Source organism: Pleurodeles waltl, chromosome 8 (assembly GCF_031143425.1).
Source record: "Pleurodeles waltl isolate 20211129_DDA chromosome 8, aPleWal1.hap1.20221129, whole genome shotgun sequence".
Lineage (NCBI taxonomy): Eukaryota > Metazoa > Chordata > Amphibia > Caudata > Salamandridae > Pleurodeles > Pleurodeles waltl.
In genome coordinates, this window is record NC_090447.1 from 419,573,083 (window position 1) to 419,599,938 (window position 26,856).

Below are 26,856 nucleotides of genomic sequence, written 5' to 3' on the forward strand. Positions count from 1 at the left end.
TGTCGAACCCTCTGCGATGAAGGTGATGCATCGTCGTCGAGCCACACAGCCGGCAATGCAGTGTGTTTGTCCTCAGAGGCATCAGCGATGCACCAGCGCTGAGATTTCCAACCAGCGAAACAACGGCGATGCATGGATTTTAGTAGATTAAAGCTGAAGAACGGACTTTCAAGTGCCCAGGACTGGACTGGCACCTCTTGACAGGGTAAGACTCCAGTTGGCAGAATCCAGAGGCAGCACCAGGGTTGAGTGAAGTCTTTGATGGTGCCTGAGACTTCAGTAAAGGAAGCAAGTCAATATGTCCTTGGAGTCACTTTGGTTCTAGGGATGTAAAGGTACAGGTAAGTCCTTCTCACTCCCAGGCAAGAAGGGCAGAGGGTAAGCAAAGCAAAGCAGGAGTTCAGCAGAGTCCAGCAGAGTGACAGTGCTTTCATCAGCACAGAAGTCCTTTCTGGAAGAATGTCCTCAGATCCAAAAGTGTACTGATTTGGTAGAGTCAGAATTCCAGTTCTTATACCCAGTGGTGGCTTTGAATTAGGGGAAACTTAAGAGAGAGGCCTCTGATGTCCACAAAGTCATTGCCCTTCCTGCCCTGGCTCCAGAAACACTACAGGGGGGGGCAATATAGCTATGTGAGGGCTCAGGGCACAGTCCGTTCAGGTATGTCAGCCCCTTCCTCCCATCCTGCAGAGGATGGTCCATCATCATGCCGATGGCCACTCAGTCACACCTAAGCTCTGTTTGTGTGTGGTAGCCTGGAAGGAATGACAAGAGCCCAGCTGTCACTCACCTAGATGTGTATTCATAGACAGGCAGAAGGCATTAGATGATTTTAAGTCAGAAAATGCCAATTTTCTAAAAGTAGCATTTTCAAAATTTCCAATTTAAAATCCATCTTCACCATAAGTTAATATAAATTGTGATTCCAGAGACAACAAGCTTGGGGGTCTCATCTCATCCCAATCGGAACTTGCACATTTAAATTGTAATAAGGCAATTACAATGTTTTCCTATGGGAGGGATAGACCTTGCAGTAGTGAAAAACTAAATTTTAAAGTTTTTCACTACCTGGACATGTACAGCTGAAAAGTACATGTCCAACGGTTTAAATACATTACACACTGTCCTTGAGGGCTTGAGTGTATTTAACACTAGTTTGGTACTCTGCATTTCGTGCTTAACAGTACCATAGCAAAAGCAAAAGGCTAGGGCTAATTTTACAACATTGACTGTGGAAAAAGAGACAGAAACAATGTTGGTACACCTATCTCTAAATCTGCGTTAATAACACGTTAGACATGAGGAACTAATGGGGACAAAAATCAATAATTTGATTCACCCCTAACCTCCCCCTGCTTTCAACAGGCACAGGAAAGGGTAGCACTAAGGGCCAGTAGGGGGTTTGTAGGGTTCATGGATCTTTATCATTAAGGGGTAGAAGAGGGTTTGCAAGGTTCGGGAAGGGTAACAAGGTGTAGTAAGGTTTTTCTTTGGATTTAGGGGAGGATAGCATTGAGGAGTGATAAGGGAGTCTTATGGTGCCGGAAAATGTAGCATTAAGGGGTAGCAAGGGTTTTTAGGGTTCAGGAAAGGGTAGCCCTAAGGGGTTTGTATGATTCAGGGTTGCATAGCATTCAGGTTTAGTAAGGGCTTTTTTAGTGTTCAGCGTAGGGTAGCGTTAAGGGACAGTAAAGGATTCTTACAGTGCAGGGAAGGGTAGAATTAAAGGGTATTAAGGGTTTTTGGGGCTTCAGAAAAAGGTAGCATTAAGGGATTTTTAGGGTTCAGCGAGAGGCAGTGTTAAGGGGTGCCAGGAAATTTGTAGAGTTCAGGGAATGGTCAATTAAAGAGCAGTAAGGTGTTTTAGGCTTCAGGGAAGGGTGATTTAAAATAACATGAAATATAAGTAAGTTCATTTAATATATAAAATATTATTTTTGAAGGTAATTAAATAGAATATTAGTAATTATTACTATTTTTTTTAAATTAAACAGTAAGTTTAAATGATTTATTAAAGTAAAATTTAGGGGCTGAGGAGCTTAAAAACATCTCTTTCCAGCCCATCAATCTTAAAACTTGGAATTAGAAAGAAAAACATTAATCTTAGGGAGTGGCATGATAAGCTATCCCTGAAGTTGATGATGGAAAGGGGTTAATGGTTGGGACTAAAATACAGCAATTCTCCTGATTGCCCTCCTCCAGCCTGGACTACTGTCAGAGGAGAAAAAAAGAACACCATAATTATCTAGTTATCTAAGAGACATATCGCATTGCAGTGGCAAGTGTATGAGATGAAGGTCAAGCTCTATTGTAACACAATAGGCTTCATAAAAAAGCTCTGGCTGAGGTAACTTAAAATGATTACATCTCTTGGAGAATAAGCACATTTTATGTGGAAGCATGAACCTTCTGCCCAATCGTAACATGTACTCCTATCCACCAACATGTCAGTGGAGCCAAAGCCCCTCTTTTCAGTACTGCTGAAAGCTCTTTTTTAGTGTATCACAGGACTGCTCTATCAAGCCAGACACAAAAAGCAGGTTCAAGTTTTTGACAATCATTAAGTGGGGATCCACAACGCACTGGGCCTACAGTTTCAAGTTTCACTTCAGTCAAGACCTCATCCACTGGACCCACAGACTCCTCAAGCTTCACTTCACTGAAGGCCATCAACCCAGCAGAAATCAGTCAAGGTTGCCAAGAATTCAATGCAGGAATGCAGTCAGCGATATTTCATTTTAAATGGTACACCCAGTTCCTAAAATATTGTAATTTCAGTGCTCTGAGTACATGACACCAAGATACCATGTTGAATGGCCTGACATTTAACTGCACTAAGAAACAGGCTGAAGCAGGGGAATGTAGGTATAAGGTTAGAAGAAAAAACATGCACAAACAAATCCGAATACTAAATAAATGGGAAACACAAACGCCAGAAAGATTTATATTGGTCCTGCTCGCTATGCTCAGCACAGGAAGTAAAATTGACAAGTCTTACCTCAGGGTCCCCCTCTGTACTGCCAGCTCCAGTAATATTGCAAGAGCTAAGTGCTGGTCTTGTAATGGAATGTTTCCTGGTCCTTTGGAGCATGACGCACCATGGACATCACTAATAAGAAAAAAAGATCCATTCAAAATTAATTTTGGTTGAATGCCTTCCTTTTACAACATAACAAACTGATCCTCATCTGTTAAACACATTTATGCAAAAACAATGTCAAATAGGGGAAGACAATGTGAGTAAGGCATTTAGAGAAAGAAAATGTGGCTTTATCAAGTCGAAGTGTTGTGGAATTACCGCAGGATTCACCAAAAGCAAGGTGCCAAGTTTGCCAGGTCCATGTGCTGCTCTAGTCCAGGTTTTTTCTTTGAATTCTTAAAGTTGTTTATTAGTTTATAAAATAGGACAAGAAGTCCCAGAATTCAGGGAAAAAACTAGACTGGAGCATCACATTTTGCATGCACCCGGGAAACTTGGTAGGGCAACAAAACATAAATATGTCAGCAAAAAAGGCCTTGAAATACTTATTGAGTGATAGAAATTGCGTCTTTGGTTGGCAGTCAGGTTACCCCCTGTCCAAGCAAGGACCCTCACTCTAATCAGGGTAAGTCGCACACAATCCAAATTATCCTGTGCCCACCCTCTGGTAGTTTGGCACTGAGCAGTCAGGCTTAACTTAGAAGGCAATGTGTAAAGTATTTGTGCAATAAATCATGCAATAACACAGCATAGCACCACAAAAATACACCACACAGTGTTTAGAAAAATAATTAATATTTATCTGATAAGATGCAGGTCAAAACGATTAAAATGCCATAAGTATATGTTGAGATATCACTGTAAAAGTAATATAAAGTGTCTTTAGTCTCTTTAAAAGCAATAAATGTCTCTTTCAACACAAAGTACCTGGTTTGCGTTCATAATCTCCGCAAAGAACTGCAGAGGAGGAGATGCGTGGAAAACAAGGAGGTGTGCGTCGATTTCTCGGGCCGCATGCGGCGATCAGTCATTTAGTTTTCACACAGGGATGGCTGTGAGGATGAGGTGTGGATTTCTGGCGCTGACAGGACCAAGTCACAGGGGCTGCATCGATCCGGTGGGTGATGCGTGGAAATTTCTACTGATTCTCTGGAAGTCAGGCTGCGTCGTTCCGGCTCGGCTGTGCATCGATCCAGTAGGCCGTGCGTCAGATTTTCAGTCGCTAGGCTGGCGCTGCGTCGATCTTCTCATTGCGAAGTCGGGCTGTGTCGTTCTGTTTTGGCATGCAGTGAATTTTGCACCGCAATGCAGGCTATGCATCGTTTCTGGCAGGCTGTGTGTCGATTTTCACCGCACAAGGAGTCCTTCTTGTAGAGATTAAGTCTTTTTTGTCCCAAGACTTCAGGGAACAGGAGGCAAGCTCTATCCAAGCCCTTGGAGAGCACTTCTCACCACAACCAGAGAGCAGCAGAGCAACAAGCAAGGCAGCAGTCCTTCACAGAAAGCAGTCCGGTGAGTCATTTGGGCAGCCAGGCAGGTCTTCTTGGCAGGATGCAGGTTCTGGTTCAGGTTCTAATCTCAAGGAAGTGTCTTGTCCGGTAGAGTGTCTACCTCAGAAGTCTTTGCGTTGGTAGAGGCAGAGGCCCGGTTTAAATACCCAAATGTGCCTTTGAAGTGGGGAAGACTTCAAAGAGTGGCTTAGAAGTGCACAAGGTCCCCTTTCAGTCCAATCCTGTCTGCCAGGGTCCCAGTAGGGGGGTGGCAGTCCTTTGTGTGAGGGCAGGCTACTGTCCTTTGACATGTAAGTGTCAGGCCCTCCACCCTCCCTGCCCAGGAGGACCCATTCAAAATGCAGATGTTTGCAAGTGACGCTGAGTATCCTGTGTTTGGGGTGTGTCTGAAAGAATGCACAAGGGAGCTGTCAACTAAACCCAGCCAAGCGTGGATTGTAAGGCACAGAAGGATTTAAGTGCAGAGAAATGCTCACTTTCTAAAAGTGGCATTTTTAAAATAGTAATATTAAATCCAACTTTACCAGTCAGCAGGATTTTGCATCACCATACTGGCCATACTAAATATGCCCTTCCTACTCCTTTCAGATCAGCAGCTACCACTCAGACAGTATATGAGGGTAGCCCCAGTGTTAGCCTATGAAGGGAGCAGGCCTCACAGAGGTGTAAAAACAAATTTAGGTGTTTTACACTACCAGGACATGTAAACTACACAGGTATACATGTCCTGCCTTTTGCCTACACAGCACCCTGCCTTAAGGGTTACCTAGGGCATGCCTTAGGGGTGACTTACATGTAGAAAAAGGAGAGTTTTAGGCTTGGCAAGTACTTTTAAATGCCAAGTCGAATTAGCAGTGAAACTACACACACAGGCCTTGCAATGGCAGGCCTGACACAAGGTTAAGGAGCTAATTAAGTGGGTGGCACAATCAGTGCTGCAGGCCCACTAGTAGCATTTAATCTACAGGCCCTGGGCACATATAGTGCACTTTACTAGGGTCTTGTAAGTAAATTAAATTACCCAATTGGGTTTGATCCAATGTTATCATGTTTAAAGGGAGAAAGCATATGCACTTTAGCACTGGTTAGCAGGGGTAAAGTGTGCAGAGTCTTACAAGCAGCAAAAACAGTATCTAAAAAGTGGAGGGAGGCAGGCAAAACGTTAGGGGTGACCATCCTAAGACTGTTAGGTCTAACAGTGAGTATGTTAATCCATGAGTTAAACAACAGAAACCCAATCACATTTTAGCCCTAAAAACATTAATTAGAAAAACACAGCAAACAAGGAATAGAACTCAAACACTGCTACAAACTGAAGAGGGATTTACAGCTATTTAAATCCTGTTTTGCACCTATTTTCTTCCATAAGAAAGCTCTAATCAAAATATTTGCTTCTGGTTAATAGGTTTTTGTAGATCAGAGCAGCAATGCAGTAATATTTTTATTAAGTGCATTCACATACATAAGCCACATTATCTGTAGATAATAAAATCAATTATTAACATTTACACAGAAAAACCGAAGTTCAATTTCCACTACAACTTTAACAAATGGTGCTTTATTACCTTTGTTCAATTAGAACACATACTGAGTGTCAAAAGGATGTGACAATTCTATAACCTCCTAACTAGCAGCTATTAAACAAGTTCCTTCTAACTTGACAGTGTGGCCAGGCATGATGGCCGCTTAGACGTGCCTCGCTGGAGCTCCTGACGCGACCAGCATAATCCTACACAATCCCGTAACACCTCGAGGCTCCAAAAGTCCTTTCGGTGAAGCAATTAGGGTGTGTATTTCTGCAGAGTTGGGCACCCAGAGCTCCTGTGAGAACTGCAACAACAGGAGAAGTGAGCTGTTGGGCCTGGCACGGCCCTAGCTAACGGGGCATCTAGCGTGGAGCGGCGTCCATGGCCTGGGGTGAACAGAGGGCAGCATGCCCCACGGATGATTAAAGTCGGGCCTCCGAGGATTACTGCAGACCAAAAGACGGTGGTGGCATTCTGCAGGGATATAAGGCCTGGCGATCGCTCACAGCCCATAACTGGACTCTGCGCCTTGGGGCGGCACCCCGTTGTAAAGTGAGCCAGCGACCAGAGGGAAAGTACAGCTGTGGCAGAGCAGCTCTGAAGGGTGGATCGAGATAATCAGCAGGCGGTGATGGGTGGGGATAATGGCATGGAAGCAAAATCACTGCACTGGTTGCAAACCCCCTAAAAGCAACACATCAGTGGCGGTAGACAGTGGACAGTATGTGCGGATAGCCCACAATTATAGAGCTGAATGAGAAACTGAGGCCAGATTCAGCAGTCAAGCATGCTAACAGGAGCGAATACCCTGCGGCAAGTGATCCTTACCTAAGCTATGGGGCTAACTAAGTAATTCAGTTAGCAGCCAGACTTGGTGGAAACACCTGCAGAGTGTACAGGAGCAAACCTGGGTCCCACAGAGCAGTAGAGGTCCCTTGAGGCCCGCGGCAGAGTGACTGATCACCGCACACAACTCTAGAAAATTCTGGTCTGCATAACAGAAAGGGAACTGCTGAGAACACTGACACTATTCCCTAAACAACCAGTGGGACTGCAGCTTTATTAGCCTCCCACCCAGGAACCCTACCAGCATAAGGAGCCCTGAGTCGAAAAGTGGGCCAAACTGTACTGCACACTGTAGCAAGGGCACACAAACTGATCAGGACTCCAGGGGCCCGTGTACGGGGAGCCATCTATGGCCACCACCATAAAAGGAGAGGAAACAGAATAGCTGTGTCACGAAAGACACCCTGAGTGGGGAGGGTTTGGGGGGGAGCAAGGGGGGCGGGCACATGGAGGGGACCAAAACTGTCAACATTTTACAGATCCTTACAGCCTCTCTGTTTATAAGGCTGGCCTAGTGGACACAGTGTTGAGGGAACGGACTGAGATCTCTCCTTTAGAGGAGTCGGCACGGTAGTACACCCAGAAGTGGTTTGTGAGGGAATTGTGATGGCAACTCCATAAGAGGTCTTAAAGAGGAGAAGGCGATCTGTCAGGAAAGCACATCAAGGAGACCCAAGCTGAACAGACTGCACACTAGCAGTCGCCAATCTTGGGAGCAGTATACCAATGCTCAACCGCCACCACAGTGAAAGACAAATCCCAACACGCCCCCCCCCCCCCCCCCCAGAGGTGCCCAAACAAACAAAATCATGCAATATACTGTGTCAGCTCATGGACCGCAAGCAAAAATAAAGGACAGGGGTTGGCCATGACCCAGGCGGGGGGGAAGTTGGGGTACACAGTTGAAATTCTGTGAAGCTATGCAGGGGTCCCATGAGGCACTACAAACTAAAATGGGCACAACGGCCATGAATATCAACAACTTGAGACTAGACCTTTGAAAAGTGGTGGAGAGAGTCACAACCATAGGGGAGGAGGTCGCCACCCTTCATGATACAGTGCAGATGCTACAGGAGACGGTTGCAGAGCTCAAAAGCAGAGTGAAACAAGTAGATGAACACCTTGAAGATGCAGAGAGTTGTTCCAGCTGAAATAACTCAAGATTATTGGGATTTCCTGAACGTGCGGAGGGCATCTCCACAGAGCTGTTCCTTGAGGAGTAGATAACGACTGCAATGCAACTGATACACCTTTCCAAATTTTTCATTACTGAAAAGGCACATAGAACCCTGGAACCAGCGTCTCGACCTGGAGCTCTACCAAGGGCACTTATAGCAAGACAGTTTAATTACAGAGCTAGAGACATAAATCTTCAACATGTTCAGTCCCATGGCCCTCAGGATATGAGGGATCCCCCCATCCAAATATTACCCTGATATACCCGGAGGGTGCAGGACCTCTAAGAACTTTCTTTCGACCAAATGGAAGATGTGAGAACATAACATCAAGTATAGTCTGCTCTTCCCAGCACAGTTGCGATTCCAACATAATGGTAAGGTGCATTTTTTTAAGACTCCCCAGGAGGCTACAGGCTGGATAGACTCCCTGGGACTGGGTTAAGGTGCACAATCCTTAGAATGGCGTGAATCCGGGCGCAGGGGTGCACAGCCTACTAATCGCCAACTTAAGATACCGTCACAGTAGAAGAAGACACCCCTGAAACACAGTACAGACAGGATTCCAATATCAGAAGACAGATCTGAACAACAGCCAAAGGAGAATCAGAATCCCTTTACCCCATTGAGCCAGCTTCTAAAGGCCCAAAAGATAAGGGGCAGCAACAGATTGAGCGCCAACATGAGGTGCTGGGCTGGGTGCAGATTTGAGGCCGCAGGTAATACCAGTGTTTAGCCTCTGCTTGTAGTAGAAACGTTTGGGTAGTCCAGGGACTTGGCCGAGGCAACTTGCTGAGCTCTTTGTAAGGGTTTACGATGAGTGGAGACCCGGGTCCTGGTCAGTTTCTACACTTAATGGACCTTCTATACTTTAGCTAATGCTAGGGCTTAGGGAGAGATTCTGGTGCAGGGTTTACGGTCCACTAGACCACTAGATGAGCAGGAGGTTTTAGTGGCTACTGTCTGTGGGAGGGGGGAGTTGGATGAATTCTTAATGTTTATTGCTGGTTTCATTATCTCTTTTTTCTCATACTTATTGTTTTTCAATGGAGTCAGAAGTTTAAGTGTTATATGCATTTTGAGGAGGGGAGCTTTCAAGGAGGGAGACAACTCTACTTAACAAATTGCTGTGCTGCATGACACTACAGCATACCAATGACGAGCCAGCAAACAAGATTTAAGATACTAACATGGAACGTGAAAGGTCTAAATAAACCTGTGAAGCAGAACAGGGTGTATGCTTATTTCAAGAGATATGGGGTAGCATTCGCCTTACTTCTAGAAACTTACCTCTGGGGGTGGATTGTCTCCAATACTTCCAAAAAAAGTGGCTAGGTCAGTTGTTTGCCACATCATTCTCTGGGTGTGCAAGAGGGGCAGGATATGCCTTCCCCCCCCCCCCCAAGGATCTGTTTTAAATTTACAAGGGTTATCAGATACGTAGAGGGGAGATTTGTTATACTGGAAGGGACTCTGGATGCCCATGACCTTTGCCTCACTTATGTTTACACCCCTAACACAGATTATGGAGACTTTATGGATTCAGTACTCCGGGCCACACAGATTCCACCATACACCAAGATTATCCTAGCAGGTGATTTCAACTGCACGCTGAATGGGGACCTGGATAGATTTCCCCCTTAAGCCATAATTAAACCATAAGCAACAGCCTCACTCCAGCAAGTATTACACAGCCTAGAACTGATTGATACATGGCATCACCGACATCCACATGCACACATTTATTCCTGTAATAACCCTGCGACGGATACCTACAGCTGATTAGACTATCTTTTTATAACCGCAGCAGAAGCACACAGGCTAGTGGACATACAATACTTGGCCCCATATTTATTAGACCGCTTTTAGTCACATATTCTTCACCGAGACAACCTCCCAGAGTGCCTCTGTGGAGGTTGAACACCGAAGCTCTGACTGACCCTGTCTTTAGGCATACGGAATCAACTGCATTAACACATTACTTAGCAGAGAATTAGGAAACAGCGGGAGGGATACAGCCATAGAATGGGACGTCATGAAAGTGGTGGTCAGGGGAGTATGCATGGCAACCTCAGTTGGAGTACGACAAACTTTAGAAATAGATTTGACAAACCAAGAGGCACAACGGAATAGGCATGGTAAAGGGCTGCCTATGGACCCCTCCGCTTTGGCAGCCTGGGATAAACAGAAATGTAAGCTATGTGAACTCTGGGACCAATTAGAGAAACTCAATAAGAACATAGCCAGAAGGCGCTGGTACCTACAAGGGGATAAAGCAGGGAGGCTGCTGGCTCAGTTGATTAGCTGGGAATCTGACCTGCAGCCCATTCTGTCGATTCGGAATCAAAGGGGCCTAGGGTTACACACACAGCAGACTATCAAGAAAGTTTCTGCTGACCACTTACGTGCTGTGTATACACAGTCGCCCTTGTCAGAGGAGATAAGTGAGCTGTCCGACTACTTGGACAAGCTACCAATGACACCCCTTCCCCTAGTAGACCGGACGGCGTTGGAGGATTGGTAAACAGTTGTTGTTGGAGGCAATAAAGGCCCTTAAAACAGCCCAAGTACCAGGAAGTGACAGCTTACCTACAGAGATCTACAGGACTTTTCCAGAAGCCTTATTAGATAAACTAGTACAGGTGTTTTCTGAGGCCTATGAATGTCAGGAACTTCCGCAGTCTATAAATGAAGCACTGATCACGCTAATACTGAAACCAGGCAAAGACCATCTTGAGGCCAGCTCCAACCAACCCATCTCAATCTTAAACATTGACCTTAAACTCCTTAAACACATCTTGGCAACTCACCTTCTTCAGTATGTCCCACGCCTCATCCATGAGGATCGGTCAGGCTATATACCACATAGAAATACTTTTTGTAACCTGCGGCGCTTGGCACACTTATTGAATCATCCCCCCCCCCCGGGCTACAGGATGATCAGTATGCCCTAGCCTTCCTTGACATCAAACAGGCTTCTGATTCCCTGCATTGGGAGTATATCTAGCAGGTGCTTGGCAATATGGGAGTAGATCCATAAAATGGGTCAAACTGCTTTACACAGACCCAAAGGCTAGCATGCACACAGGGTGCTATGTCTCGGGGGAGATAGTGCTGCAGTAAAGTACAAGACAGGGATGTCCTCTACCCTCTTGATATTCGCTATGGCAATGGAACCACTAGCCCGCAGACTTCGACAGGTCTTCAAGGGGTGGAAGATACCAGTGGGCAATGCTGAGCAAATAGTCTCCTTGTATGTGGAGAACGCCGAGGTCTACCTGGGCAGCCCGGACATACTAGCCCCGATTCTGTTGAACGTGATGGAGGGGTTTTGGGAGTTCTTTGGACTTTGTGTCAGTGTGAAGAAGTCGGTCCTGTTTCCGCTGGGTCACCTGATGGACAGACGGTGCAGTCTCCCAGCATCGGGTCTCCCTTGGCCAGTTGATAAAATAAAATACCTAGGTATTTTTGTATCAAACACCATGAGAAACAGTTCTAGGAATATAATATGGGGCGAGAAGTAGAAGGATACTCTATAACTATCACTGATGGGCAAAATAGCCCTTATAAATATGGTGGTGTTGAGGGGCTGTTTATATGTCATGCAGGGAACCTTCTACAAGGTCCCAAAGGAGGTGTTCCGCAAGTTGGACAACCTTTTACTGGGACACTTATGGCAGGGTAAGAGGTGTAGGGTGGGACTATTCACGCTTAGATGGGAATAGGACAAAGGGAGCATGGAAGTCCCACCGGCATCCAGGGGAAGGCCCTGGAGTGGATCGCCTCATTCCTCGCCGGAAGAACCCAGAGAGTCCGCCTCCCCCCGTTCCGGTCAGCGGCCACCGAAGTCATCTGCGGAGTTCCACAAGGGTCATCGCTCAGCCCCACCCTCTTCAACGTCTATATGAGCCCCCTCGCAACCATCGCACGTCAACACAACCTCAAGATCATCACCTACGCCGACGACACCCAGCTGATCCTCTCCCTCACCAGCGACCCGGACGCCGCCAGAGCCAGCCTACACGAAGGGATGAAAGACGTCGCCGAATGGATGAAGAACAGCCGCCTGAAACTGAACTCAGACAAGACGGAGGTCCTCATCCTGGGATCATCACCATCCGCCTGGGACGACTCCTGGTGGCCCCCCGCCCTGGGAGCCACCCCCAAGCCAACGGACCACGCTCGCAACCTAGGCTTCATCCTGGACTCCTCCCTCTCGATGACCAGACAAGTCAACGCCGTCTCATCTTCATGCTTCAACACCCTGCGCATGCTTCGAAAGATCTTCCGGTGGATCCCCACCGAGACCAGGAAGACGGTCACCCAGGCCCTCGTCACCAGTCGGCTGGACTACGGGAACGCCCTCTACGCCGGCACCGCCGCCAAACTCCAGAAGAAACTCCAACGGATCCAGAACGCCTCAGCACGACTCATCCTGGACATCCCCCGACACAGCCACATCTCCGAACACCTGAGAGACCTGCACTGGCTCCCCGTCAACAAAAGAATCACGTTCCGACTCCTCACCCACGCACACAAGGCCCTCCACGACCTGGGCCCCAAGTTCCTCAACAGCCGCCTGACCTTCCACAAGCCCACCCGCCAGCTCCGCTCCGCCAGCCTCGCTCTCGCCACCGTCCCCCGCATCCGCAGAGCCACCGCCGGAGGAAGATCCTTCTCCTACCTGGCAGCCAAGACATGGAACTCCCTCCCCATCCACCTCCGGACAACGCAAGACCATCTCGCCTTCAGGAAGCAACTCAAGACCTGGCTGTTCGAGCAGTAGCGTTTCCCCCCCCCCCAGCGCCTTGAGACCCTCCGGGTGAGCAGTGCGCTATACAAATGCCTTTGATTGATTGATTGAGATTTAGAATTGTATTTTTTGGCTGTCAAGCTGCAGCATACAGTGCACTGGTTGGATAGAGAGGTGAACTGGGAAGGGTTCCTCTTGGAGGGTTCTCATGATGGGCACCAATTAGGGGAGCTGTTAATTCGGGGCACCGGCCTTCCCCTGGCGCTCCCACATCAGATTTGTTTAATAGGTATTTTGGAAAGAGCAGTGAGGCAGATACTGAAGAGGGCACACTATGCACAGCTTTTGCGAATCACAGGTGAATTGTGATGTTTGTGAGGGTTTAGGGAGTTTGCATATGCCAAATGAAGTTGTACAAGGAGTGTGCGTACTCTGAAGTGTGAGAGTGGGGAAGTCGTCGAACTTCACGTGTGTGGCGCTTTGTGCTCACAAATTGTCCACATGGTACTGGTAACCGGGCCCTGCAAGGTAAAAGACTGAGAAGTATACTGAAAAATGTATGAGACACTTGGTTTTTGTTTAGTAGGCCAATGAGGCGTGGCTGGCAAGTAGAGGTTGTGTGTTGAATTGAATGAAAGGTTTTTTGACTGAGATTTGGCGAGTCCTATGTACACCAGGACAGACCCATTGATCAGATTGAGAGAAAAATTTGCAAATGTTTTCTTGCAAATCAGGGGAACTGAGAAAGAAAGAATAGCTGCTAGGGCGAAAAAAGTCAATGAAAAATCTGTAAGGTTCCTGAAGCGATTGTCTTACCCTACCTGTAGTAAACGGGCAAATTGGTTTTTTTGGTTTTGTCGAAGTGCTCGGGATAACATTTTGCATTGGTTTTAAAGGAGTTTGAGTGTAGGAGGACATGCCACACGACTTTGTCAGCCACTGTACATGTGAGTGTGACGTCATTGAAGCCGCACTGGGATAGGTTGGTTAGTGAGAAGGGGCGCGCATGGATCGGCGGAAAAGCGTGAAGCGCGATTGGTTGAGAAGGTGGATTTAGTGGATTTTTGGGAATAAAAGTAATTTCCGGATTATCGACGTTTAACACAAAATTGCAAAAATTAAGTTTTTCAAAGCTTTAAAAACTGCGCTGGGAAGAGAACTGCATACTCCAGCCACAGTAGGGGAAGCTACTTCTCCAGAAGGTACTCCCACCTATATAGGATTTGAGGAGCGGGGCGCCGCACCATGCCTATGGTTAATACAGTGGTGCAAAGCGACAGAGAAAGATGGAAGTTTTGCAATTCCTATTCATGGTACCTTTAATTTGAAGATTCTAGAGAACCTGAGGAGGGTGATGTATGACCTAAAACCCCTCCAGAGACCAGCTAAATTCAAAGCATTAGCGATCTGGGAACTAACAGCCAGGCAACAACAGCAGTTGAAATTTGAAAGGAGAATGAAAAAGGCAAAGAAGACCGTAGCAGATGCTAGGTGGGACAGTGACCAGACATTTTGGAGATTAAACATTTTACAGGGAATTAAACTGTTTCATACAATTACACAGGATCGCGAGAAAGAAGTGAGAAAAGCTACCAGAAAGACAAACAGGAGTCCTTCCGAGAACAGACAGCAGATATCCAAAGAGACTAGGAAGTCCTTGACTCATGACGAAGAGTCAGATGATGACAAATTCATCTTACAGTTATTGAGAACTCGTCCTCCACCATATGCAGCACAAGAGAGCAGTCCAACACTAGTGTAAACCCCTCTGCACCCACACTGATAAACATGACACAGAGTCCAATGCAGAGTAGCCTTAATCTACTAACTACATCGGCAGCACAAAATCCGATGCCACAGCTGAGTATTTCCAGAATTTACCCAGACGTACCGGTTGTAGATGCTGCAACAAATTTAATAGTGCCAACAGGACAGGTTTACAAGAAACTGATATTGGTTCAGCCGGAGCCAACTCCACTCTTACAGCCTCAGATACAGTCACAAGCAATGCCAAAGTACACTCCTATAACAGGAACACAGACAGATATGTCCGTGTTGATGAGCCAGAACACAGGAATTATGCACCCACAGAAATCAAATGTTAGACCAAGTCCAGAAGCTGTGTCAATGGGAGTGCCAGAATAGTCTCTCCTGTGGGTCGGACCTTTGACAGAACAGGGTCATTGTTAGACTTAAGTCCTTACAGAGCAACTCCAAATACTGAAGTAGGGTCACACATCAGTCCCAACCTGAAGTTAATGACACCGCAACCTCTAAAATTAACCGTACAACAGTTCCCAAGTACTCCGCCTAATAACATTTCACTACGAGGTTTGACAGCCCAGCAATTGACCACATGGTTAGATAAGCTGAATAGCCTGCAAAGTGCTTCTAGGGGAGAAGAGTACTTGAACTATACTAGACTTGGGATGGAAGCAGGTGAACTTGTTGAAGGAACTATGGGTGTAAATTGACTCAAGTCCTGCACAGAAGCATAATTGCAATACTTGCGCCCAAAAGTTAAAAAAGAAGTGGGGGAGGTACATCAAAGGCTAGCAAACTTAGCAGAGAAGTACGACATAGACATTGGAAAAACAAAATATCTGAAGAGGAGTTACAGGTTAGAATTTGATGCAAAGGATTTCAAACACAATAGAACTGCAGGGATGAAAACACATCTTAAAGAATTATTTCAAAGCATTCAGACATGGAGAGCATTAGATAAATGGGAAGGCAGATGGGTGAAGAAACAGGAGAAAAGAAAGGGGTGATTCTGACACTCCCCTTGCAAACATGTCGCAGGCTGAGGACCCGGACAAATTCTACCAATTAGATAGATTCCAGGAGAGAATTTTGTACATGTCCCCTGGAGCAGGAGTGACATATTGTCATTCACAAATAATTATCCCAGATTGACCAAGAAACCTGTAGAATGGTATCAGCAGACAGACAGGTTTGTAAAACTTCAAAATGTCTGTGGGATGATTTGAACACTGTTTTAGAGATAGTAGTTCCAGCTGATTTATGGATTGAATGGAAAAGAAGCGCAGATTGGCCAACACGAGAGCCGAAGAGAGATCCAGAAACAGGTGCACTGTCCCCTGATGTAATTAAATATTATTATAAGGTAACTGAATTTTTCAAAATGAGAATTTCACTCAAGAACATTGATTGGCAGCACATAGACAGGACAGCTCAGGAAGCGAAAGAGTCAATTCACGCATACTATGAGAGATTGTTACGGGGTTTAAGCATTACAGTGGTACAGAAACAATTGAGCCAAAAGACATGATTCATTTTGTGCTTAGATTTGTTGAAGGATTGAGACCTGAAATTAGTCAGATGATTAAGAGTCATTTGATTTGCTGGCAAGCAAAGCCAATTGATGAGGTATTGAAGTACGCAAAATACTGTAACGATGAGATGGAATTGAAACACAGAAAGTTTGAAGAAAAGGCAATGGTGATGCAGATAAAGGCTGCACAAACCGGGATTCAGGGAAATTTCAGCCACAGCAGTAGGGAATCATGCCACCTCAAAGTCAAGGCAGAGGTAGAGGCCTTGGAGGAATGGGAAGTGTAAATCGTGATCCTGATTAGACTACAGTGGCGATACAGGGTGAAGTACAAGTAATGAGAAGAATGTTGTCATGTCACGCTTGCGGGGGCCTCGGGCATTGGAAACGGGAGTGCCCGATGGTAAGTCAGGAAGGTGTTGTTCAGAAAAAGAGTGATGTCAATTCTTTCCAGAACATGAGGGCCGAGAATGAGAGGTCCAAACTAAATTTTTCAGAACAATGTGAATCCAATGCAAGGTTTTCAACCCATGCAGCCCATGCAACTTATACAGCCATTAAAGGTACAAATGCACCAGATACAGCAGATGCAACCCCATGTGCAAATGGTGCCTAGACAACAAATTCAAATACCTCAAGCCCCTATGGACCAGCAGCTGGTGATGCTTTCTCAGACGGTCACAGGTCGAAGATTGAACCATAGTAATAATACTGTACACCAATTCCCCCTACACAGTGAGAATGGAATAAACGATGATTGAGTGACAGAGTTCTGATGAGGAGGGATGCGTGTCAGCTGCATCGTTAGATGTAGATCAGAAAGGTCCCTACGTTAAAGGAAAGGAGAATAGTCACAAAGTCTCATTTTTGGTCAACACTGGAGCTACACGATCTACAGTGAGAACTGCAGAAGTTCCAGACCTGCCCCTTTCAGGGAGACCAGTCCAGATTGTAGGAGTTGCAAACCAATATTTGATGAACCCAATAACAGAACCAGTCCCGGTCAAAATTGGCAATTTTAGAGGACTGCACGTGACTCAAGCCCTGTGTCCTTACTGGGGAGGGATTTGTTGTGCAAAACGAAATGCTCAATTACTTGCTCAAATGATGGCATTGAAATTCAGACAAACTGTAATGATGAAGATGATCCAAATCTTCAAATAAATTATGACACCGTGAATGAAGGATACCCTGATTAGTTTCTTTCCAGTTTTTACTGTTCCAATTTACAGGAATCTGTTGTGACAAAGGTATGGGATTGTTCAGGAAAAGACATTGGTCTAATAAAAGGAGCTGAGCCAGTTAGAGTTACAGTTAAGCCTAATGCAGTTTTTCCCCAAATTCCGCAATACCACATGACAAAAAAGACAATCGAAAGTGTGGCACCAATAATTGCAGAATTCCTAGACAAAAGAGTTTTGAAAGAAGTGCTGAGCAGCCCGTGCAATTCACCAATAACAGGATTGCATAAGCCATTTGGGAAAGTTTTAATTGTTCAAGATTTGAGAAAAATAAAAGAGATTGTGGTTAAATGCTGCCCAGTGGTGCCAAATCCAGCAGTGATCATGTTTCAAATCCCATGAGATGCTGAATGGTTCATTGTAGTGGACCTGTCACAAGCTTTCTTTTCTGTACCTCTTCATGAGGATAGCAGATTTCTCTACTGGTTCAAATTCTTAAATATGGTCTTCTGTTGGTGTACGAACCCACAAGGGTGTTCACATAGTCACCTTCCGTTTTCAACCAGATCTTGAAAAATAATTTAGAGTCACTGGCAATGCTTTACCAGTCGACACTGGTGCAGTACTTTGACGATCTGCTAATTGCATCCAAAATGTGAGAAGGGTGCAAATATGACAATTGTGCTACTGAACCACTTGGGAGACAATGGTCATAAGGTGTCTCCAACCAAACTGCTGTAATGTCAGAAAGAAGTGAAATATTTGGGTCATTTGATCAAAAAGGGAATCAGAAACAAATCTAGAGAGAGGGTTGCAACCTTATTACAGATGCCTGCCCAAACTACCAAGAAAGATGTGAGGATTGTCTTGGGAATGGTGAACTACAGCCGCCAGTGGATCACAAATTCTTCAGTCATTTCAAGTCCCTTGCAGGAACTGACTCATAAGGAGGTTTCAGATCCTATAGTGCTAGATCAAGCCTGTATGAAAGCATTTACAGATTTGAAAGCAAGCTTGTGCCAAGCCCCAGCTTTGGGTACGCCTGATTACATGAAACCCTTTATGTTGTTTTGTCATGAAAGTGATGCATGTTCTTTGTCCGTCTTGACTAAAACACATGGCAGTGTCAATCGCCGAGTGGCATTGTTTCAGCCACTTTAGACCTAGATGCAGCAGCTTTACCAGGCTTTTGCGGTCCGTAGCAGCAGTTGAACATAGCCTCGTTCTGAGTGAGAGCATTGTGATGGGACATCCCCTCACTATAATTTCCTACATTCTATTGAAGTCTTGCTCACAAGGTCTAAGACTCAATATCTGACCAGTGCAAGGCTGACCAGGTACGAGACCGCTATCCTTGGATCTCCAAATGCGTCACGCAAGAGATGTACAGTACTTAACCCAGCAACTTTGCTTTCAAATGAAAATACTGACATTGATAAAATGGATGATACTGAACATGACTGTCTAGAAATAACCAAATTGTGCACAAAACCTAGACCTAATATTAGAGATACCTATTTGGAGGAGAATGGCCAAATAATCTTTGTTGATGGTTCCTGCCTGAAAGATAATATGGGCACATTGAGAGCAGGATACGTTGCAAGTACCATCTCTGGCATACTGGAAGCTTCATGGCTTCAATGAGTGTTTTCTGTGCAAGTGGCATAATTGGTGGCTCTGACTAGAGCATGCTATATTTCAACCCAGCTAAAAGTTACCATTTACACAGACAGTCAATATGGATTTGGCATAGTGCATGGCTTTGGCCAATTGTGGTCGCAGAGAGGTTTCCTGACCTCTTCTGGCTCACCAGTAAGAAATGGTGAGAGAATACATGAACTGTTACAAGTGGTTCATTTGCCCAAAAAGATTGCTGTGGTGAAATGCAGTGCACATCAGAGATCACAGGATTTTGTGTCAATAGGAAATGGATATGTAGATCAAGTTGCAAGGTTTTGCGCCTTGAACTGTATATAATTTAAAGAAAAGTGGAAATTGTTATCTTGGCCATATTGGAAAAGCAGGAGGACCATTCAGCAGAATGCAGTTGGATTTCACTGAGATGCCTGTGTGTGGAGGATTGCGATATGTGTTGGTGATTGTGTGCATCTTTAGTCACTTGATTGAAACTTATCCCACACAGAGAAATGTCAGTCTCACAGTAGCAAAGTTTCTGCTTAGGGAGCTGATTCCAAGCTTTGGTTTCTCAGGCTCTTTAAAATCAGATATGGGAGGTCACTTCAACAACGAAGTGATCTAACTGCTATGTTCAGCCTTAAACATTGAAGAGAAACTGCACTGTAGTTACCGCAACGAAGCCTCAGGACTTGTAGAACAAATGAATGGTACCTTGAAATCAATAATGGAAAAGATGTGTGGATCCACAAATCTGAAATGGCTTGATGCATTAGGACTAGTTCTGTTGTCAATGAGAAGCACGTCTGACAAGAAAACAGGACTATCGCCACACAAGATCCTCATGGAAAGAGCCATGGGGTTGCCAGCTGTACCTGCAAATGCTCTTGTGAACATTACAGATGATATGGTATTGGACTACTGCAAAGACCTGGCTGATATGTATCACTTTCTCTCTTCAGGGGGATACTACCACACTGCAACCGTCTCAAGACCAGGGCCTGAGAGCAGGTGACTGGGTTGTGATCCGAAAGCACGTGAGGAAGTCGTGCTGGGAGCCTCGGTGGAAAGGCTCTTACGAGGTAGCTTTAATCACTACCACAGCTGTGAAGTGGGCTGGACTTCCAAATTGAATCTGTGCCAGTCACACTCGGAAAGTATCCAATCCTACAGAGCAAGAAAATGAGTAGTTGAGATTGCCAACATCATCCAAACGCACTTCAGGGAAGGAGAGAAGAGAAGGTGAACTGGAAACTGTGCCGGAGCACCCCACAGCCAACATAACCACTCCTGTCAGAGACGAAGTGGAAGGAATACAGGAGAGTGAAAATGAACTGACCTCTAATGAAACAATAGGAGAACCTAACCAGAGAAGGGTTTTCCCTGAAGCAGACGGTTCTGAAAGACTGACAGAACAAACTGCTGACCCCAGCAGGAAAGGAATTGAGGCAGATCAAAGCCAAAGAGATTGGACTCCTCCTGGACCAGTTGCTGGAACGGCAAAAGAAAACAACTAGTGTCCAATAATGAAAAGAGTTCTGACAAAAAAGCCACTGAAAGGAGAGAAGTGGCCAGAAACACACCCAAAAGCGAAGAAGGCAATGGCATTAACAACCATCCAAGAAGTCGTCGATACTACCAGGAAAGAAGATTTGAGCGATAGACAATTTAGTGGTGATCACAAACTGAAGAGAGAAAGAATCGCAAACCAAAGGTACTCAGGTCCTGAATGGGCATATGTAACTACCAAGCAATGGCAAGAAGAATTTTTGATTGAGACGTTCCAGGCCAATATTTTGCCACTTGAAAGAAGTCAATGAACTGAATTGGTGAAAAACTGTAACCTAAGAAAGTGACAAGAAAAGAGACTGTTGAAAATTTAACCGGAAAAGACTTTGATAACCTGATTTGACAAGCTGATAAACTGATTTTGACAACCTTACCGATTTTTGACAAAAGAATTCTGAAAGTAAGACTAAAAGCTGTAAATAATTGCTAAAGGAGGTTGAAGATTGTTTTTGATTTTTTCCTGCACAGCTATAAAACTTTATTGCTTCTACTTTCTGATTCCTTACAGATCATGGGTAATAAGGAAAATGTCACTTACCCAGTGTACATCTGTTCGTGGCATTAGTCGCTGCAGATTCACATGCTGTGCATAGTCCGCCGTCTGGTGTTGGGCTCGGAGTGTTACAAGTTGTTTTTCTTTGAAGAAGTCTTTTCGAGTCACGAGACCGAGGGACTCCTCCCACTTCGGTTCCACTGCGCATGGGCGTCGACTCCATCTTAGATTGTTTTCACCGCAGAGGGTGAGGTAGGAGTTGTGTATGCTAGTAATAGTGCCCATGCAATGGAATTAATACGTATGTACCTAATGAAGGTTAAAGTAATATATTTACAAATGTACAAATGTTGAAGATCTACTTCCAAACGGCTACAGGCTCCCGGGGAGGCGGGTGGGCGCATGTGAATCTGCAGCGACTAATGCCACGAACAGATGTACACTGGGTAAGTGACATTTTCCGTTCGTTGGCATGTGTAGCTGCAGATACACATGCTGTGCATAGACTAGTAAGCAGTTATCTCCCCAAAAGCGGTGGTTCAGCCTGTAGGAGTGGAAGTAGTTTGAAATAAAGTTCTTAGTACGGCTTGCCCTACTGTGGCTTGTTGTGCAGATAGCACATCTACACAGTAGTGCTTAGTAAATGTATGAGGCGTAGACCATGTTGCTGCCTTACATATTTCGTTCATTGGAATATTTCCTAGAAAGGCCATAGTAGCACCTTTCTTTCTGGTTGAGTGTGCCTTTGGTGTAATAGGCAGCTCTCTCTTTGCTTTAAGATAGCATGTTTGGATGCACCTAACTATCCATCTTGCAATACCTTGTTTTGAAATTGGATTTCCTGTATGAGGTTTTTGAAAGGCAATAAATAGTTGTTTTGTCTTTCTAATTACTTTTGTTCTGTCAATGTAGTACATTAGTGCTCTTTTGATGTCTAATGCATGTAGTGCTCTTTCAGCTATTGAATCTGGCTGTGGGAAGAACACTGGTAATTCTACTGTTTGATTTAAGTGGAACGGTGAGATAACCTTTGGTAAGAATTTTGGATTTGTTCTTAGAACTACTTTATTCTTGTGTATTTGAATAAATGGTTCTTGTATGGTAAACGCCTGTATTTCACTTACTCTTCTTAGAGATGTGATGGCAATGAGAAATGCAACTTTCCACGTTAAGTATTGCATTTCACAAGAATGCATGGGTTCGAAAGGTGGACCCATTAGCCTTGTTAAGACAATGTTGAGGTTCCATGAAGGAACAGGTGGTGTCCTTGGTGGTATGATTCTCTTTAGGCCTTCCATAAACGCTTTAATGACAGGTATTCTAAACAGGGAAGTTGAATGAGTAATCTGCAGGTAAGCAGATATTGCAGCGAGATGTATCTTTATGGAAGAGAAAGCTAGATTGGATTTTTGCAAATGTAGTAAATATCCTAGTACATCTTTTGGAGACGCATGCAATGGATGAATTTGATCATTATGGCAGTAATAAACAAATCTTTTCCATTTACTTGCATAGCAGTGTCTAGTGGAAGGTTTTCTAGCTTGTTTTATGACCTCCATACATTCTTGTGTGAGGTCTAAGTGTCCAAATTCTAGGATTTCAGGAGCCAAATTGCTAGATTCAGCGATGCTGGGTTTGGATGCCTGATCTGTTGTTTGTGTTGTGTTAACAGATCTGGCCTGTTTGGTAGTTTGACATGAGGTACTACTGACAGGTCTATTAGTGTCGTATACCAAGGTTGTCTTGCCCATGTTGGTGCTATTAGTATGAGTTTGAGTTTGTTTTGACTCAATTTGTTTACTAGATATGGAAGGAGAGGGAGAGGGGGAAAAGCGTACGCAAATATCCCTGACCAATTCATCCATAGAGCATTGCCTTGGGAGTACCTGTGTGGGTACCTGGATGCGAAGTTTTGGCATTTTGCGTTTTCTTTTGTTGCAAATAGATCTATTTGAGGTGTTCCCCAAATTTGAAAGTAAGTGTTTAGTATTTGGGGGTGAATTTCCCATTCGTGGACTTGTTGGTGATCCAGAGAGAGATTGTCTGCTAGTTGGTTCTGGATCCCTGGAATAAATTGTGCTATTAGGCGAATATGGTTGTGAATTGCCCAATGCCATATTTTTTGTGTTAGGAGACACATCTGTCTCGAGTGTGTGTCCCCCTGTTTGTTTAAATAATACATTGTCGTCATGTTGTCTGTTTTGACAAGAATGTATTTGTGGGTTATCATGGGTTGGAATGCTTTCAACGCTAGAAATACTGCTAACAGTTCTAAGTGATTTATGTGGTACTTTCTTTGATGAATGTCCCATTGTCCTTGGATGCTGTGTTGATTGAGGTGTGCTCCCCACCCTGTCATGGAAGCATCCGTTGTTATAACGTATGTTGGCACTGGGTCTTGGAAAGGCCGCCCTTTGTTTAAATTTGTATTGTTCCACCATAGAAGCGAGATGTATGTTTGGCGGTCTATCAACACCAGATCTAGAAGTTGACCCTGTGCTTGTGACCATTGTGATGCTAGGCACTGTTGTAAGGGCCGCATGTACAACCTTGCGTATGGGACAATGGCTATGCATGAAGACATCATGCCTAGGAGTTTTAATATTATTTTTGCTTGTATCTTTTGTGTTGGATACATGGCCTGTATTACCTTGTGAAATGTTTGAACCCTTTGTGGACTTGGAGTGGCTATCCCTTTTGTTGTGTTGATTGTCGCTCCTAAGTATTGCTGTGTTTGACACGGCAAAAGGTGTGACTTTGCATAGTTGATGGAGAAACCCAGCTTGTGAAGGGTTTGTATAACATAATTTGTGTGATGTGAACACTTTGTTAGCGTGTTGGTCTTGATTAACCAGTCATCTAAGTAAGGGAACACGTGTATTTGCTGCCTTCTGATATGTGCAGCTACTACTGCTAGGCATTTTGTAAAGACTCTTGGCGCAGTTGTTATTCCGAATGGCAACACTTTGAATTGGTAATGTATTCCCTTGAATACGAACCTTAGGTATTTCCTGTGCGAAGGATGTATTGGTATATGGAAATACGCATCTTTTAGATCTAATGTTGTCATGTAGTCTTGCTGTTTGAGCAGTGGGATTACGTCTTGTAGTGTGACCATGTGAAAGTGGTCTGATTTGATGTAGGTGTTTAGTGTTCTGAGATCTAGTATAGGTCTTAGAGTTTTGTCTTTTTTCGGTATTAGAAAGTACAGTGAGTAAACTCCTGTGTTCTTTTGTCGACTTGGTACTAATTCTATTGCGTCCTTTTGCAGTAATGCTTGAACTTCTAGTCCTAGAAGGTCTATATGCTGTTTTGACATATTGTGTGTTTTCGGTGGGACGTTTGGAGGGAGTTGGAGAAATTCTATGCAATAACCATGTTGGATAATTGCTAAGACCCAAGTGTCTGTTGTTATTCCCTCCCAAAATTTGTAGAACTGGGTCAGTCTTCCCCCCACTGGTGTTGTGTGAAGGGGTTGTGTGACTTGTGAGTCACTGTTTATTTTGAGGGGTTTTGGGACCTTTAAATTTTCCCCGGTTTCTTGGGAATTGTCCCCCTCTGTATTGCCCCCGAAAACCTCCCCTTTGATATTGTCCCTGGTAGGTAGGTGGTCTTGTTTGTGAGGTGCTGGTTTCTGTGGGTTGACCTCGAAACCCTCCCCTAAAAGTTGTTTTACGAAATGTGCCAAATGTGCCTCTGCCCTGCGGGGAGTAGAGTGCGCCCATGGCTTTGGCTGTATCGGTGTCCTTCTTTAATTTTTCAATTGCAGTGTCCACCTCCGGCCCAAACAATTGTTGTTCATTAAACGGCATATTGAGCACAGCCTGTTGGATTTCGGGTTTGAACCCAGATGTGCGCAGCCATGCGTGCCTCCTTATGGTGACTGCAGTATTTATTGTTCTTGCAGCTGTATCCGCTGCATCCATAGAAGACCGTATCTGGTTGTTCGAGATACTTTGTCCCTCTTCCACCACCTGTTGCGCTCGTTTTTGGAACTCTTTGGGGAGGTGTTCGATGAAATGTTGCATCTCATCCCAATGAGCCCTGTCGTATCTCGCTAGAAGTGCTTGCGAGTTGGCGATGCGCCACTGATTTGCCGCTTGAGCTGCAACCCTTTTTCCCGCTGCATCAAATTTGCGGCTCTCCTTGTCTGGAGGTGGTGCGTCGCCTGATGTATGCGAGTTGGCTCTTTTACGAGCTGCTCCCACAACTACTGAATCTGGTGCCAGTTGTGATGTAATAAAAGCAGGGTCTGTGGGCGGTGCCTTGTATTTTTTCTCCACCCTTGGAGTTATGGCTCTGCTTTTAACTGGCTCCTGAAATATCTGTTTAGAGTGCCTTAGCATTCCTGGGAGCATGGGAAGGCTTTGATAATGGCTATGGGTGGAGGACAGGGTGTTAAAGAGGAAGTCATCCTCAATAGGCTCCGAATGTAGCAATACATTATGAAATTCGGCTGCCCTAGCTACCACCTGTGCATATGATGTACTATCCTCAGGTGGTGAGGGTTTAGTTTGGTACGACTCCGGGCTATTGTCCGAAACTGGAGCGTCGTAGAGGTCCCATGCATCCGGATCATCCTGGCTCATTGTGGTATGAGCTGGTGAGTGTGGTGGAGTTTGTGCCGGTGATGCATGAGTTGACGCTGGAAGTCAAGTTTTCTTTTCCTTTTGATTGGTGGAAGAGTGCTGATCTTCCCTGTATCCTTTTGGATAAAGATCCGCTTTTGCGTGTGATCTGGTTCTATTGTTTGTAATTCCTCCTCAAATCTGTGTTTTTTTAGTTGAGAGGATAGTCCTTGTTCCTCTGAGTAGGAACCGGTTTTCGGTTCGGTTGCCGGGTGTTTCGGCACCGAAACCGTGTCTCTGGATTTTTTCGGCTCCGACAAGATCTTTCTTCTTTTTGGCGTCGTGCCCTCTCGGTGCCGACCATCTTCGGTGCCGCTGTCTCTGTGCCGAGCAGATTCGGTGCCGCTGTCTCGGTGTCGACCCCTTTCTGCACCACTCTCTCGGTCCCGAGATTGCTGCGTGCCTGTGTCTCGACCTGAGTCGGACGACTTCGACACCAGCTCGCCCTTTTTCGGTGCCGATGGACGGTCACCTACTTTCCGGGTTAAGCCATGGCCTGTTGGCGGTGGCGTCCCCTGGGCTTTGTCAGTTTTATCGTGTGATTTTTGTTTCGACGTCTTACTCACGGTTGGTTGTTCTTCGACGTCGAATTCTTCGGAATCCGACTCGTGGATGGAGAAAGTCTCTTCTTCCTCCTCCTCGAACCGTTGTTGTCCTGTCGGCGTGGACGCCATCTGCAACCTCCTGGCTCTTCGGTCTCTGAGCGTTTTCCTCGACCGAAACGCGTGACAGGCCTCACACGTATCCTCCTTGTGCTCGGGGGACAGGCACAAGTTACAGACCAAATGTTGATCCGTATAAGGATATTTATTATGGCATTTAGGACAGAATCGGAACGGGGTCCGTTCCATCAGTCTCGATGTTGCACGCGGTCGGGCCGACCAGGCCCCGACGGACGATCGAAATTACCCCGAGGGGCTACCGGAGCTCTTCAAGATTCGGTTTCGACTTGTTCTAACTAACCCGATACCGAACGAAACAATACCGACAAATTTTTCCGCGATTCTGACTAACTTTCCGACCCGAAACACGGAGCGAAAAGGAACACGTCCGAACCCGACGGCGGAAAGAAAACAATCTAAGATGGAGTCGACGCCCATGCGCAATGGAACCGAAGTGGGAGGAGTCCCTCGGTCTCGTGACTCGAAAAGACTTCTTCGAAGAAAAACAACTTGTAACACTCCGAGCCCAACACCAGACGGCGGACTATGCACAGCATGTGTATCTGCAGCTACACATGCCAACGAACTATTGATTTTGATTG

The 26,856-nt window shown here is 45.3% G+C and overlaps 1 protein-coding gene across 4 annotated transcripts in view; it reads right to left on the reverse strand.

Moving 5' to 3' along the window:
- Positions 1 to 26,856, reverse strand: part of HERC2 (HECT and RLD domain containing E3 ubiquitin protein ligase 2) — a 1,448,528-nt gene that overhangs the window by 1,300,965 nt on the left and 120,707 nt on the right. For all 4 annotated transcript variants that reach the window (XM_069204283.1, XM_069204284.1, XM_069204285.1 and 1 more), the window contains exon 8: positions 2,999 to 3,109. In XM_069204283.1, the coding sequence (XP_069060384.1) occupies positions 2,999 to 3,109 (111 nt within the window). The remainder of the gene's footprint in view (positions 1 to 2,998; positions 3,110 to 26,856) is intronic.